This window comes from Nannobrachium achirus, assembly GCF_963921795.1.
Source record: "Nannobrachium achirus genome assembly, chromosome: 23".
Classification (NCBI taxonomy): domain Eukaryota; kingdom Metazoa; phylum Chordata; class Actinopteri; order Myctophiformes; family Myctophidae; genus Nannobrachium; species Nannobrachium achirus.
This window is the reverse complement of record NC_137830.1, coordinates 34,320,682-34,337,828: the sequence shown is the minus strand read 5'-3', so window position 1 is coordinate 34,337,828 and position 17,147 is coordinate 34,320,682. Positions and strand designations below refer to the sequence as shown.

At 42.7% G+C, this 17,147-nt stretch overlaps 1 protein-coding gene across 1 annotated transcript in view; it reads left to right on the top strand.

The window, feature by feature from the left end:
* Positions 1 to 17,147, top strand: part of snd1 (staphylococcal nuclease and tudor domain containing 1) — a 460,739-nt gene that overhangs the window by 161,553 nt on the left and 282,039 nt on the right. Inside the window, exon 16 of the mRNA XM_080754108.1 lies at positions 267 to 376. Coding sequence (XP_080610234.1) covers positions 267 to 376 — 110 coding nt within the window. The remainder of the gene's footprint in view (positions 1 to 266; positions 377 to 17,147) is intronic.

Below are 17,147 nucleotides of genomic sequence, written 5' to 3'. Positions count from 1 at the left end.
GTCAAATATTAGAGGCAGAAATCGTGAAAATAGCCGATCTACATGCTCACAACGCCTCTCGTTGCGAGGCGTTGTGAGCATATAGATCTGCTATTTTCACAATAGAACGTGTTAAACAAAACGTAATGCCTCAACTCTTAGTGCTCGTAGGGTGTTCAAATACGATTATTTTGGGGGTCACAGCCTGAAAAGGTTGAGAACCACTGGTATGGAGTGCTGTGCTGACCTTGTACTGTTTGTTTGTGTTCTGTGTTGTGTTTGACCAGGTATCGAGTGTCCACGCAGTTCCAGAAACCTTCCTGGTGGCATGCAGGTGGCAGAACCCTTCAGTGACGAGGCCATGTTGTTCACCAAAGAGCTGGTGATGCAGAGAGAGGTAAGAAACGAGGCTGCTTGACTGCTGGTCACTCCCGATTCACGCAGAGATACATCGTCGCTCAGCATTTGGCATCTATATTTCCATGCCCGCTTTGATGCTTTTGAGTTATTACAGTTTTGAAACACTCATTATTTTCATTTATCGTTTAGTTTTTCAGTTTTGGTGTTTGATTTCAGTTGAGTTTTTGTTTTGGGAATGAAATATTTTTGTATTTTTGTTTTATTCACCAGCTCACACCAGTTGTTATTTAGTCACTTGATGTGAGTTGCTCACACCAGCTGATGTCAGTTAATGTCAATTGATCACGTCAGTTGATCACGCCAGTTGTCAGTTGATCACGACAGTTGATATAGTTGAATTTGAGACGCCTGAATAGTTTATTATTTCCCCTTCAACAGTGAACTACAGTTGAACTGTGGTGACAACTTTGGCTCCGGAGAATCTGCGTTGTTCTCCGGGAACATTGCGTATTCCGCTTGTAGACTTTGTCTCTGTCTTGTTTATGTTTTGTCTGAGAGGATGCCACCAATAACCTGACATGTTTTGACATGATCTGACATGAGGATCCAATGCATTGTCAATGGAAGGTTGTTTGGTTTTTTGTCGTTGCCGTGTCTCTTGGCCAAAAGACAGCCTGTGGTTGAGCTAGAGACACGGCAACGACAAAAAACCAAACAACCTTTCATTGACAATGCATTGGATCTGCCCCTCCCCACCTCATTCTCAGGCGATACGGAGAAGATGTTTCACGCATATGTGTGAGTCCGGCCTTAAAAGGTGTGCAACTCTGAGAGTGTACACATGGAACCAAATGGACCGTTACGGGTATGGAGGTCCTTGAAATGAAATGTTTTGACAACCACTGACATATAGTGAGCTTGTACATCAGCCATTTCCAGTGGATTTAACTCCTTCCTGTGTGTGTGTGTGGGGGTGTGTGTGTGTGTGTGGTGTGTGTGTGTGTGTGTGTGTGTGTGTGTGGATCAGTGGCCCAGGGCTTTCAGACAGCACCAGCCACTGTGTGGCTCTTCATTCACATGCTAATAGCTTTTTATAGAAGGCAGTGAACTGACCAAAGCCGTGATGGAACTACTCATAATCCTGGGACCACTTATCCCAGGTCTCTCTCTCGTTCTCTCTCTCTCTCCCTGCCTCTCTCTCCTTATCTCTGTAGAAGAGGTTTTTTTTCCCCCTACGCTGGGTGCTTGACTCCACCACCGTCCTGTAGTTTTAATTGTCATGGAAATGCAGTTATGGAGTGTGTGTGTGTGAGAGAGATGCTGCCATCCAAGAGTACAGGTTGTACGCACCGCAGCCTGGCTGCGAAATAATTGATGCTGGTGACAGGGGATGTTGAGTGACAGGGACACACACGCGCACAGCACACAGCCGCAGGTACACGCACTTATTAACTTTATTCATTTTTATAGCACACACGCACACACACACACACACACACACACACACACACACACACACACACACACACACACACACACACACACACACACACACACACACACACACACACACACACACACACACACACACACACACACACACACGCGTGCTTTGGCCTTGTGCAGCCAGTGTCAGTGGTGTCAGCAATTTTCCTGGAGTGGGTGGGTGTTAGCCAGCAAGATAGAGCCATCTAATGAGTCCAGAGTGCCTGCCTGCATTAACCTAGCTACTGGTGTACGCACGCGCACACATTGCACAAACACTCACACACACACCCACACACGTGCGCGTGTGCTCAGGCTGTCATTTTCTCCTGAAAAGTTAACATTTAGTTAATTTCTGTAGCAAAACCATCAACAGAATAACTAGTTGTTAAAGATTTGCATCCTGGGAAGCACTTGAGGGAAGAAATAATGGCTTAGGGGGGCACGCATGCGCGCACATGCACACACGTACACACAGACACATACACACACACACACAGACAGAGACACAGGCAAAAAATATATATATAATATTTTTTTAACCTGACCATAACCCTGACAGTAATTATCTGCCATATCCATAAACATGTCCCTTAAGATTCTGCTGGCCTTGTGGCGACCGAAGTCCTTATATTCTCGCAGAGATATTGTAACACAAGTTGACACACGCACACAGAAATAATGGTATAAGATTTTAGGGTGATTGACGGTCTAGACAGTTGCAAACGAGGTGGACTTGAAGTGAAGTCCACAGCTCGAGGGAGAATAAAAGATGAAGTCGGACACACTGGCAGCTTCATTTAATTCTGACAACTTGGGTCATTTTCACACAGTCAGAATGGAATTAACACTGAGGCTTTTCATGAGTGTGACGGGGCTGGCGGAATAACTTGTTCTTGTCACGTCCTCTGCGTTTTGTCTCCACTGCTGTTCTTACATGTACTTGTGAACTAAAACCGTTCGTGCTGTTCAGTCAAACCAAGGGTGCTTTGCTTTCTCATTGCATAGAACCGTCTCCTCTCACTCCACTGGCTTAGTATCCACAATCAGAAACTCACTGATTCTGTTTTCCCACTGCAGATGTGGCTGGTTGTCATGAAACCCTCTGCATAGGTTGCTAGGGCTGTCACAATTATTACATACTTGTCTAATCGCAATTATTTGAGGAAAAATGTTCATTTATTTTCAAACATGTTCAAAAACAGTGGACATAGCCGATCTACAAGCTCACAACGCGTCACAATGTGACGCGTTGTGAGCTTGTAGATCGGCTATTTCCACTATCAATGTTCTTTTTTAACTCATTGAGTGCCTATCCCGAATTAGTTCGGGATATATGATCGTATCACAGGGTGCCTATCCCGAACAAGTTCGGGATATAAAAAAAAAAAAAAATTTTTTTTTTTTTTTGAAAAATTTTTTTTTGAATTTTTTTTTTTTTTTTTTGGACCCCATCAAATCTGGTGAACATGATTTCAATCGCGATTTTGCATGTTCCACCCCCATACAACCCCATCTAACATACAGGGCAGCCATTTTTGTTTACATTACATGTAAAACATAAGGGCGATTATCTCAAGAATGCCTGAACGGATTTCCAATCGGATTTTTTTGTTTGAAAGCTGTGAACAAACTGCACAAATCCACTCTGGATTGCATTGGATTTTTCAGAGCTCATTCTTCTCTGTTTTTTTCCCATGCATGAGGTGTGCAAGGTTTAATCATGGCTAAGTTGACGAAAATAAGGCTTCTAAAATGCTTGGTAGCCAATAGCTAACTTCAAGCTAACTTCATCCTCTTCCTGTACATGCAGTCATGCACAAAGGAAAGTGTTCAGGCAAGTCATGGCTGCAGGGCTTCTGCATATACCAGCATATCTCTATGGGATTTTCTCTGGCCACTGGGCGCCCTCTAGTGGTGAAAGGGGTGGCACTAAATGAGTTAAGTGTGAAGTTGTCAAATATGTCAGTCATTTCTTTGTATATTTAGGTTATGTGTCATATCTGTCATTTGCAACTTCAAAGCCTAAAGGCCAAACAGAAATGTAATTGTCAACGAAAAAAAACACAATTAAATCGTTAATCGCAATTATTTGAGTGACAATTAATCGTCATGTAAAATGTCATAATCGTGACAGCCCTATGCATAGGATGCTAAAGTTAAAGCTAAACGATGCTAAAGCTACCCATTATTGATTAACCAACGTCCCTATTCCCCCAGTTCAGTTCAACAGAAAACTGCTTCTAGCTGGGAATTATACCAGTTAGTAGGGATGCCCCGATCAGGGTTTTTTTGCTCCCGATCCGATACCGATCAAATATTATTGCTTCCGATTCGATCCCGATCTTTCCCGATCCGATCTTTTGGCAAGGCATTAAGAAAAAAAAATTCTATTCATTCTATCACTTAGTGCAGCACTGAATCAACAAATTAAAAACAAAGCTTATGAGTAGTGTATAGTGATATAGGCCTACTAGTGCAGTGTTTCTCAATCATTGTGCAGCGGACCTTTGGTGTGGCCTTTGAAATTTGGCAGTGAAGTCACGATTTAAGGACTTTTAAAACCTGTTTAATATCTCAAAAAATAAAATAAAATAGACCATTACAGCATCAAAAATAATCAACAAACTATATACAAACTGGTAAAACATTGGCCATTTTTAAAGTTGAAACAAAATAACTTAAGAACCAATTTAGTCTGCTTGAAAAGTATGCATCTGTAGCAGCAAGTTGACAGTGCAGAGAGACATAATTGCCTTCCTTTGATCCATTAACAAGGGGCCAATTACTACTTATTGGCATCAGCTGCCAGCTGGACACAGAGTCTGACACAATCACCTTCCCTCTGCAGTGCTCTGTCTGTCTCATTTCTCCAAAAGCCCTTGAATATGATTGAAAATGATTAAGGATAAAGAAGCTTACATTTCATATCGCATTCACCTTACCTGTACTTTCAGTACTCCCAGAAAATATTTTTTTGAAAAAAAAAAAAAAAAAAAAAATCTTTTTTTTTTTTTCGATATTTTTTTCCCGATCTCCGATCTTATAAAAACGGCCATATCGGCGGCCGATCCGATCACGTGATCGGGATCGGGCAACACTACCAGTTAGTTGTAGCTTATACCCTATCGAAAACCATAAACGGTGAGTTGAAGTGAGCACCACAAGAGTCAAGTGAGCTAAAATTCTAGCACCACTTTGAACATCCATGAATAGGGTTCATTGGATCTCATTTGGCCTACATTGTGCAGCTGATTGAGCCGTGAACGGCGCCTGATTGCAGGAGCTCTTTGAGAAATGCTCAGGAGACGTCTGAGCCTTCAGTGAATGCCAACGGATTTAAATTCTGTGATTCGGTCCGTGCGTCTCGCGGTGTGTTTTGTTTGCGACTGCAGAACGCTGTGTGCTTTCCTGCGTCAGTCAGACGCTGACACGGTACGGGCCTTTAGTTTGATTTTGTCTGCCGTCTTTCTCCTCTGTTTCCCCCCCCCCACCCCCGCTCTCTCTCTCTCTCTCACACGCACACACACACACACACACACACACACACACACACACACACACACACACACACACACACACACACACACACACACACACACCTCTCAAAGATATGTCTAAAATGACACGGATGCTTTCCAAATTTTAAAGGGTTGAAGTTCTACAAGTGCTGTACTTGAGTACAATTTTAGACAATTACCGTAATTATGTTTTGATGGCAGTACTTTTACTTTATACACTTTTTTTTTCATTATTAGCATGCAACAATTGGTCATATGATGCAAAATGCATCATATGACCAGTTGTTGCATGCTGAAATACTAAAATATCTAAAAAAACAGATTGAACACAAAAAAGAAGAAAAAAAAAGATTCTGTTGATCGTGTCCCAAACAACAATAAAATAATATCTGGTTGTCCTGCTACACCATCAACATGTGGAACGCCTTCCCACAAGCATTAAAGGAGAGCAAATCCCTAGCCTCCTTCAAAATCGGTATGAAAAGTCACCTTCAGGTGGCTGCTACCCGTGACTTGTAAATAGACTAAGCCCCCATGCTCCCCCCCCACCCTTTTTTCTCTGCCTTTGTATTTGATGTTATGCTTTTTCTGCTTTTGAAATTGATATTGTCCTAGATAAAGTATGTTCTATCCGTCTGTCTTTCAATGTTATATGAGATACTTAAAGTGTGGTTCCTGTGGAAATAAGCCTCGGCTTTCTAGGATCTCCTTTTAGTTGACCTTGTACCAGTGATTTGTACTGTCATGAAACTGTACTGTCCCAGAGGTGAAGTGGTCCTTTAAAGGCGAGCCATTCATTTATAACTCGCGCTTGGCTACGGGGAATGGAGCTCTTATGCTCATGTGTGCACACAGCTGCCCGGTAATCTCAGTGAATCAATATTATCAACCTATTTTGATCACAGACTGATGCCATAATTTTTTTTGTCCCCTTTCATTTGGCTTCTTGTAACCATATCTCTCTCTCCATGTCTCTCACTCTGAAGCTCTCTCCCTCCCCATCTATCCATCTCCCTCCACCTGTCTTTCCCTCTCCTCCATCTCTCTCTTTCGCTCACACCCTGTCTTTGGTCTTTTGCAACTTTCTATACGTCTCCCTTTTACTACTTTCCACTCATACTCTCCTCTTCCCTTATTTTACCCTGCCTCTCTCTACCCCCCTGTGTCAAGCCTTAATGTATGAGTGGCACTTCTCCATTCAATCTATCCCTTCTCTCTCTCTCTCTCTCTCTCTCTCTCTCTCTCTCTCTCTCTCTCTCTCTCTCTCTCTCTCTCTTTCTCTCTCTCTCTCTCTCTCCCCCCCCCCAACCCCAAAACAGCCATGTCTTAATTTCTCCTGATGCAGACACGCATAATTAATGTGGCAAGCAGCGAGAGGAGAGACCCTGATTCCCGTCTTCTCTATTTATACAGTACATCTCTCTCTCTCTCTACATCTCTCTCTCTCTCTCTCTCTCTCTCTCTCTCTCTCTCTGTCTTTGTGTCAAGGTTTCCCGTTTCGTGTTCTTGCGTTCCCTTTAAAAAAGAAAGTGTTTAAACCTTCCACTAAGCTGCTCTGTATTCCCTCCTTTATCTGTCTTACCTTCCTCTACCTCCTTCCTACTCATCCTTCCATCAACCCCCCCCCCCTTTTTTCTCCCCCTCTCTCTCTCTCTCTCTCTCTCTCTCTCTCTCTCTCTCTCTCTCCCTCTCTCTCTCCCTCTCTGTGTGCAGTCTTAATCGCTGTCAGACATGGCTTCTGCGCCCAGCATGCGCTCAGAAATAAGCAGCAGCCCAGCGAATGTGTGTGTGTGTGGGGGGGGGTGTGGGGTGGTGGGGGGTGGGGGGGTGAATCCGCAAACACCCCTCCACGGAAATCCTTTGCTTTTTGATGTCTTCATTTTATTTCTATCCCGGGCCCTTCCATCTCAGCCCCAACCTCTGTGAAAAAAAAAAAAACCCAAAAAAAAACACGCTTCCATCCTCCGCCGAACATGACGTGGCATGTGTTTGGTCGATGTTTGGTGGGTTCTGGGTACTGAGCTTGTTGACAATTTTATAGTTAAAGGACAACTCCTCCCTAACCCACACAAGCCAGGGCTGCTGGGTTCTGCTGGGGAAACTGGACAACAGGAGAATTTCTGCCTAATAGACCCCATGGACAGTCTTTTTGGATCAATGTAAGTAGGAAAATGGGCCTAGAAGTGATTAAGGGAGCCGGAGGAAGTTATCTGAAGTAGACATCACACTGCATTGGACGCTAAGATGATCACCCAGTGAGTGGACAAAAAGACAGATTTTGTTTTTTCTTTTTTTTTGCTCTGCACTATTAGGTTGTGTGGCATGGCAGTGAGATAGGCCTACTTGTAGCGCTGACCAGCATTGACTGTTAACTCATTTAGTGCCACCCCTTTCACCACTAGAGGGCGCCCAGTGGCCATAGAAAATCCCATAGAGATATGCTGGTATATGCAGAAGCCCTGCAGCCATGACTTGCCTGAACACTTTCCTTTGTGCATGTACAGGAAGAGGATGAAGTTAGCTTGAAGTTAGCTATTGGCTACCAAGCATTTTAGAAGCCTTATTTTCGTCAACTTAGCCATGATTAAACCTTGCACACCTCATGCATGGGAAAAAAACAGAGAAGAATGAGCTCTAAAAAATCCAATGCAATCCTGGATTGCATTGGAGTGGATTTGTGCAGTTTGTTCACAGCTTTCAAACAAAAAAATCCGATTGGAAATCCGTTCAGGCATTCTTGAGATAATCGCCATTATGTTTTACATGTTATGTAAACAAACATGGCTGCCCTGTATGTTAGATGGGGTTGTATGGGGGTGGAACATGCAAAATCGCGATTGAAATCATGTTCACCAGATTTGATGGGGTCCAAAAAAGAAAAAAAAAAAATCAAAACATTTTTTTTTTTTTTAAAGCCGAACTTGTTCGGGATCGGCACTCTGCGATACGATAATAAAGCCGAACTAGTTCGGGATTGGCACTCAATGAGTTAAGGACACTTTGTTTGGGCACTGTATTGTATTAATAGTTGTGCTTGATCTAGATTGCAGAACCGTTTGAGAAGCACTGTTCTGTAGTGTTGATGTACCTCACTGAAGTGTTTCAGTTAGGAATGCAGCCGTCCATCCATCGACATTTGTGTTTTTCCCATATTTTACATTTATTTCATTTACTTGGAGACATAAGCCATCACAAGTTTAATGAGTAATGGATGTTTGTTGCATACTTGATGTAATTCACCCTTTGCCAAGTCCCACCCGTTGTCCCGCCCCTCCTCACACCCATTGGTTGCTGTGTCTTGGTGGGACATTTGGTGGGACACTCCATCCACTACCATTTTAATTCAGTTGCTTAGTATTGGTATTCTGTGTGTTCAATTCTAATTTCAAACTTGGTTTCAGTAAAATGGAGCTGCTCAGTGACAGCATAGTGACTCAGCATGTTTTTAAATGTTTTTATTTCTCCAAAAATTATGTTTTAGCAAATTCAACATAAAAAAGGCGGAACCAGGGCGGGACAAGGCAGATAGAGCCTGCTGGTTGTTCAGTCAGGGACCAACCAGAAGGCTAAAAGGGTGAATCCCCCCCCGAGGGACCTTTAGTTACACATTCTATAGCTAAAAACTAAATCTTGTCATCACACATCATACTTCTCACTCAACATTCAAAGTATGATTAACCTACTTTGTGAGCCTTATACCAAAGCTAACATTTTACCTGATAATTAACCACAAACGGAACACATTTCATCCTTATAAAACCACTTCACTTTGTGAATGTATTGCACACTGTAAAGGCACTATGCACGCTAGCCTGTAAATAAAACATTTACGCACGCACACACTTTATTTTCTGTGTGTTTGTTTATTTGACAGGGAAAATGCACGCAATTAATATATTGCACCAGAAATGACAAATTTACATCTGTAGTCCCTGGGTGGGAGCGGTCGGGAACAGCACACATTTCAGAGTATAAAATCGTCGATGGCACATAAATCCAAAGATGTGTAAACATCATAAACCGCTGTGACATAGTGCCTCTTCTGAACATGTTTTCATAATTGCAGTGAGTATCCGTAAAGGAATACTAAACCCCCGATGTCCTTCCCTATTAAATTAACCCTTCACACATTTTCAGCCTTATCTTCATATAATTGGTTCTCACAAATGCCCACACAGCTAATGCATATACGCTACAGTTTAAGGTGAAACTGATTTACATTTTTGCATGGCACTAAATGAGCCATGGGGGTCCCTGGACCCCATTTTGAGAAACACTGGTCTGGACAGTTCCAACCTTGGAACACAACCTGGTCTAGACAGTTTCAAACTTGGAACACGGTAATGAATGTTCTAATCCTTATGAACTTTTGTTCTGTTTCCTAAAAAAACAAAAACAAACGAAAACAATATTTTGGTATTCAGCTGTTAGTAGTAGTTATTTTTGGCGCAAAATAAACAAAACTGTGAGCTTTTACATCGGCTAATTGTCGGCAAAGATATTACAATTTTGTTGGAATGAAAACAGGAAAGGGCCTAATGGAGCCCATGGGAGACTGGGTTTTATGTCTTCAATGTTGGACTTTTCTTATTTTATTTTATTTTGCACAAGCTGTTGTCTGCGTTTGTTAGTCCAAACCATTGCAACACCTCGCAACTGCCATTGTGGATATTAATGGTTGCTGCATGTTGCAAGAAGTTGCATTGGTGCGGTTTGACCTTTACGCATGCAAGCACAGACATACGTATGCAGATTGCATCCTTCATGTGTGTGAGGGTCTCTATCTCTAAACGTCTTATTTAGCCTCTCAGTTCTCAGCATTGGATTTCTCCGCAGTCACCATGTGCTCCCACATTGATTTCCAATCAAGGCAGAATTATTTTGGCGTTGGGGCCGATTACACAAGTGCTGCGTATCGCAGTCTTTCACCATCCCTCTTGCCACCCCCCCCCCCCCCCCCTCTCTCTCTCTCTCCCTTCCCTCACAACATTGGACTGCTAGTCTATGTGAATAGGGTTGCAAAATGTATTTGAATAAAATAATAGTTGAGAATACAAACAAATCTATTATCATTGTCTTTGTCACTTATAGTCAACTTATAAGCGTATGACACTGCAATACTGTCATATGACGAACTGGGGCATCGGTGTACGAAAAAGTTGATATCGTCTCAGGATTCAAATTCAAAGGTATTAAAAGTAGCAGCTCGCTTTGTGTTTTCGAGCTTGGAATTCCGCTACTTTTGACAAAAAAGAGAAATAAAACACACACACACGCACACGCACACGCACACGCACACACACACACACACACACAGAAAGTAAAACTATGGAAAAAGCAAGGTTTCTGCCCAACAGTAGCGGTATGTTTGTGTGCGGGAGTAGACTAGACATACTGAATTATGCATGATGATGCTGGCCGGTCCGCTGGACAGACGGATGGTCAGGCGGACGGACAGGTGGTTGGACGGTTTAGCTTCTCCCCCAGGAGGAGCTCCTGTTCCCACAACACTGTGAGACAGAAGCATTGATACTGCTGTTTGGAACCGTCACAGGCGCTCTGTGCTGGCAAGGAACAAAGTACCTCTACTCAAGTTTGTATTTCAGTTCATTTGCTGCCGCAGGGTTCGTCAATTGGGTATGGCAGGGGTATGCAGCTACCATACCCTGGCTCCAGGGGGGAAAATAAAAGTTACTTTTAAATATAAATCCATGAATGTCTCTATCTGTTCTGGATATTATGTTGTTAAAATACAGTAAAATAACTGCAATTCAAAGTTTTACAAAATGGTCACTTTAACAAGGTAATAGAATTATATTCTCCTCATCTTGACATAATTGTATATTCCCAGGTTCCGCAGGTCAGCTGCACAGGTGCAATTCATTATTGTTAATTGTGGAAAATGTACTTTTCTTTTTGGCTTTTTTTATGCCTTTATTGATAGGGCAGTAGACTGACAGGAAATGGGGAGAGAGACGGGGAATGACATGTGGCAAAGGCCGTCCGGATTGGGAATCGAACCAGCGACGCCAGCAGGCATCATAGCCTAGTATGTGGTATGTGCCTTGACCACCAGGCCAGCGGGTGCCCCCTGTGGCACATTTACTAACGTGACAAGTTTAGCTGCACTTGAACAACCATTTCCAGGCTGCCATATCCAGCCCAAGAAACTGTAGAAATGGGGGAAATAAAATGTACTTCTTAAAATAAATGTATCGTGCCTGTTGCTATGGTATGGCAACATGACTGGTGTCTCACGCGTGTGCAAGACACCAGTCATGTTGCCATACCTTAGCTTTTTCTCAACTGACGCCACTGTGCTGCCGCCTGAATCTGCAGCTAGTCTTCCTGAGGTCCCAAGACCAATAATAATAATATAAATAGAAACATAAGCAAAACATAGCATTCTCAATGTACTAAAGACTTTAAATAACACAAACTGAAATAAGAAACGCTGTACTTGTGAGTTACCGTAAATATGTTTTGATGGCAGTGTTTTTACTCTATACACTTTTTCAAAAAAGGCTTTTACTTGTAACAGTATTTTTACATTACTTTCAGTACTCCTACCACTATTAAAGGCGAGCCATTCATTCATAACTCGCACTTGGCTACGGGGAATGGAGCTCTTATGCTCATGTGTGCACACAGCTGCCCGGTAACCTCAGCGAATCAATATTATCAACCTATTTTGATCACAGACTGATGCCATAATATGTGACAGGAGCTGGTGTTTTGGTCCCCAAGTAGGCCAGGGTATTTTTACCCAGTTTTTGTTGCATGTGTAAAGCTTTCAAACGATCTCTCACAGTTTGAAAGTAGAAAACTAGCTAAATTTATGGCAGGCGGAGAGTTTGTCCAAAACTGTTACTTTTCAAAAGTAGCAGATCTACAAGCTTTTGGTGCTTTGGTGTGACACTGTAGTATGATCAAGCAGGGCATTCATTTTGTGGAAAAAAAAACCCCACTTAAAGTTAGACTATGGAGATAAGAGGTTTAGCCTGACAGCAACGATATACTAAATGTATTGATCCAAAATGTGTATTGGCTTTTTAAACCAATAGACATGCAGTAATCTGCAAAAAGGCATGAGGTGGCCAGGCTACACCCTGATCTTTCATTCAAAAAGTACATACCAGAGAAGCTTTTAACACATTTGCATTGGAAAGATGTCGGGACATCTTTTTTCCTAAATTAAAGTGCAGCCTTTCACAAGCTTGATAATGGACCCATTACATTAGCATGGCTAAGGATTTGTCATACACAATTATAGTAATTAAGCAATGGCACACTGGATAATGTAGGTACAGTTGGCAGAAGGTGGAAATGGCAAAAATATTTCTACAAGCTGAGCTTGTAGAAATGTAGAACAAATAGGGCAGTAATGTATTAAAAAAAAAGATACTTGCCAAGTATCGGGAGACCACGGTTTTCTCCTATCAACAAAAAACAAGCGATACATTTGCGGTAATTAACAGGCTGTTAATATCTTTCCCAGGTGTCAGATCTGGTCATACTGTAGTTGTTCCGTAAAATGTGTTTATGTACAGTAGAGACGACAGAATTTTCCTCGACCTTCCATATTAAGCCGTAGGTGAATGATGAACATTCAACGCACGAGGGCTGTTAAAAAGACATTTTATTACTCCATTGTAGGATAAATATCACCAATAAAGCAACGGCACAAACCTACCTATTTGGTAATTGGATTTGTCCTGGGAAAACTAGCTCAGTTTTTTTTTACCACTTTTGCGTTTTGCAATTTATACCTCAGCTGTTACCAAGTTTGTTTGTGTAGCCCCACTGAACGGTGTATGGGTTTTTGAAAACCTTGTGGTCAGGTGGTGTCATCGGGTCTTTTGGTGTCTACAAACCGTGGTTCCCATTGTATTTTTAGCTCGAGACCCAAAAGTGAAATTTGATGTCTACCCCCAGGACCCAAGCCAGTGAAAACAATCGCCAACTCTGTGAGCTTGTCTGACAGAATGGACGCCATCCTTGCCTTGTGTCCCGTGTTCAAAGGCCCTTTACTCACCTTTTTCTCCCCCCATTCTGATGCTCGCTTTGAACTGTACCAGATAGTCTTGGCCATGTGTGCATCGAGTTGCTGCCACGTAATTGGCTGATTAGAAATGGCATTAATGTGCGTTTTGACAGGCGTGCCCAATATAGTGGCGCCTGTGTGTGTGTATGTGTGTGTGTGTGTGTGTGTTTAAAAGTGTGTGTGTTTAAAAGTGTGTCTGCGTGCGCTTCACAGATGTCAAGTAGTACAATAACCTCAGTATTTACCCATATAGGCCTAGAATTATTGAATGCTTTAACCAGTGAAAAATAGCAGATATACAAGCTTGTAGATCTGCTTTTTTTGAAAAAGTCGTGAAAATGTGTGCAAATCTTTGAATATATGTATTTTCAAAGCAAACGTTTGTAACTCAAATTTTGCTTTCTTGGGGGTCCCTGGAACTAAATATTTTGAGATGGGGGTCCGTGGCCAAATAAATATCATTTTGGGGGTCCTTCACATGAAAAGGTTTGAGAACCACTGACATAGTAGTCTCTCAAGAACAGACTAACTGAGCTCCAGTTAAGTGAAAAGGACCTTTTCTTTGACGATGGCTGGCCAGATTGCTGACATAGAAACATAGGGTTTTGAAAAAAACCTTAGAAGGATTCAAAAGACACTTATAGAATCGGGTCAAAATTCAAATTTTCACGATTTTTTTTAAAATAGCAGATCTACAAGCTCGCAGCGCGCTGTGACCTTGTATTTCTGCTATTTTTCAATAGTTAAAGCATAAAATAATGATACACAATAATGTGTACCCGTTCTAAATGGGCTAATGTATAGAATAACATGTAGTGTGTGTGTGTGTATCTGGAGGGTGTGTGACAGGACTGGCGATGACCAGTAAAACGATGTACGTTTTTCCCTTCTTAGACTTTTGAGTTATGGCCTGAAGGCGAATGGAATGGCCCACATAAACTCTGTCACAGGCATCGTATAGAGAGAGACAGAGAGAGAGAGGGACAGGCCTGAGGGGGAGAGATGGAGGGACGAGGGAGAGGTGAAGAGAAGATGGCTGGCTCCTTTATTGGCTTCCGTTGTTCACAAGGACGACCTTGCAGAGAGTGCAGAGAAAGTGACGATACGACGGAAAGATGATAAAACCGTGGCTTCTGATGTTGTAGGTGGACAGGCACACACCCGCGCGCACACACGCACACACGTGTGCACACGTGCACGCGTGCGCACACACACGCACACACGTGCACACCCACACCACTCACACGCACACACGTGAACACACATGCACGCGTGCACACACACGCACGCGTGCACACACATGTGCACGCGAGCACACACACACACACCACTCACACACAAATACATGCACGTTAGGGATGGGACGATATGAAAATGTCATATCACGATTATTGTGACAAAAGAAATCACGATTTGTGATATTATCGTGATAATCAAAATCCATTATCCTGGGGCGGGACATTTGCCAAACAATTGCAGATCTACAAGCTCACAACGCGTCGCGTAGAGATTTGTTAAGAGTGAAACAAAAAAAACAATCAAGTACGAGCTTGTAGATCGGCAATTGTTTGGCAAAGAGATTTGTTAGAGAGTGAAAAAACTCTATCAAGTATGTATAAGTACCTTTTACCAATTATAGAGGGTTTAAGTGGTACCGGATATGCGGCTCGGCAAATAAAAGGTGAATTGATCCCAGTGCATGACGGAGGACGATATCACGATAAATTAAATCTCCACGATACGATTATCGTGAGTGTTTTTTTTTTCACGATAAACGATAATATCGCGTATCGTCCCATCCCTAATGCACGTGCGCACAAACACACGCACACACACACACACACACACACACGCACGCACGCTCAAAACTGAGTCATTCCTCAAGTGAAGGGCACTGCAGCAGACTTGTTACTGTAAATGCTCTGATGCACCTTTACTGTACTCTGCACGGCCCTCGCTCACCCTTCCTGTTCTCTATCTCAGGGGTCTTCAACGTTTTCAGGCCAAGGACCCCTTAGTTGAGAGAGAGATGAAGCAGGGACCCCCACAACCTGTTCATAGATTCCATATAGTTTCATTGTTTGACAGCACTATCATCAGTGTATTTTGGATTCATGTCGGTTTGTGTTTTCAGATATTTAACCACTTGAACCGTCAATACTTAATAAACTTGACCTTTCACTCTGTACTTAGTCTGCTTGTTTTCCCCTCTACACCAAACCTCTTTGCCGAAAATAGCCGATCTACTGTAGATCGGCTATTTTTGGCTAAAGTTCTCAGAATACGGATGTTAGGGTTCAAGTGGTTACTATAAAAAAAATATTAAAAAAAGTTTCTATCACACAAAGATTTGGAGGACCCCCTGTAGTTACTCTGAGGACCCCCTAGGGGTCCCGGACCCCCTGTTGAAGACCCCTGCTCTCTCTCTCTCTCTCTCTCTCTCTCTCTCTCTCTCTCTCTCTCCCTCTCTCCTTACCTTACCGGTTCACCCAGTTAGTTGAACTTGTCCACAGTTCTAGACTGTCAGCTGCAGCGCTCAGGAGTGTGAGAAATTGACAGGGCAGACAGGAAGGGAGCGGTGAAAGGTGTAACGCTCGGTCGCACGCGCACGCACGCACGCACGCAGACAGACAGACAGACAGACAGACGGACGCACTCAGTTGTTAGAGCTAACAGATGTTCCATCAAAAATGTACACCGTCTGACAAAGGAGAGACAACCTGACAACCTATCCGTCTAAAGGAGCATTTCTCTCTTGTCTCCCGTTTTCTTTAAAGAGAACTTTTACTAGTGCTGCTGTCTTGGGATTTTAGCACAGCGCTTCTCAAACCGTTTCATGTTGTGACGGCTGCGGACCCCCTCCTGGAAATATTGTTCAAGTGTTATACTTTGTCGTGCAACTAAGCGGTTCAAGCTTGAGCTTGTATAGCGACTAATTTCAGATCTTTAAAAAATCAATTGTTAACCCGATCGCTTACATTTATTTGTTTAACTTTTTTACCTTTATTCCATTCTAGTCTCACTGAATGCTATACAGCAGGGGTCTTCAACGTTTTCAGGCCAAGGACCCCTTAGTTGAGAGAGAGATGAAGCAGGTACCCCCACAACCTGTTCATAGATTCCATATAGTTTAATATTTTGACAGCACAATAATCAGTGTATTTTGGCTTCATGTCAATTTGTGTTTTCAGATATTTAACCACTTGAAAAGTCAATACTTCATAAACTTGACCTTTCACTCTGTACTTAGTCTGCTCTTTTTCCCCTCTACATCAAACCTCTTTGCCCGAAAATAGCCGATCTACAAGCGCACAACGCCTCGCGGCGCGATTCGTTGTGAGCTTGTAGATCTGCTATTTGTGGCTACAGTTCTCAGAATATGGACACTACGGTTCAAGTTAATATAAAAAGGATTGGAAGATTTGGAGGGCCCCCTGTAGTAACTCTGAGGACCCCCTAGGGGTCCCGGACCCCCTGTTGAAGACCCCTGCTATACAGTGTTAATTTGTTTGTTGCTAAGTGACTGGGGCTCGATGTGGCCATAGACTGGAGTGACGCTAATAACATGCACATTTGCTGCATGACTTAAGAAGTTGTCAGATGGCTGTGCTGTTCACACTGCACTGCTTTCTGTCCAGTGGTGTAAAAAGTACCTACATTCTTTACTTAATTAAACGTATAAATACTGCAATGTAGATGTACTCTGTTACAAGTAGAAGTCCAGTATTATATACCGTTTGGTTTGAACTGGAGTAGAC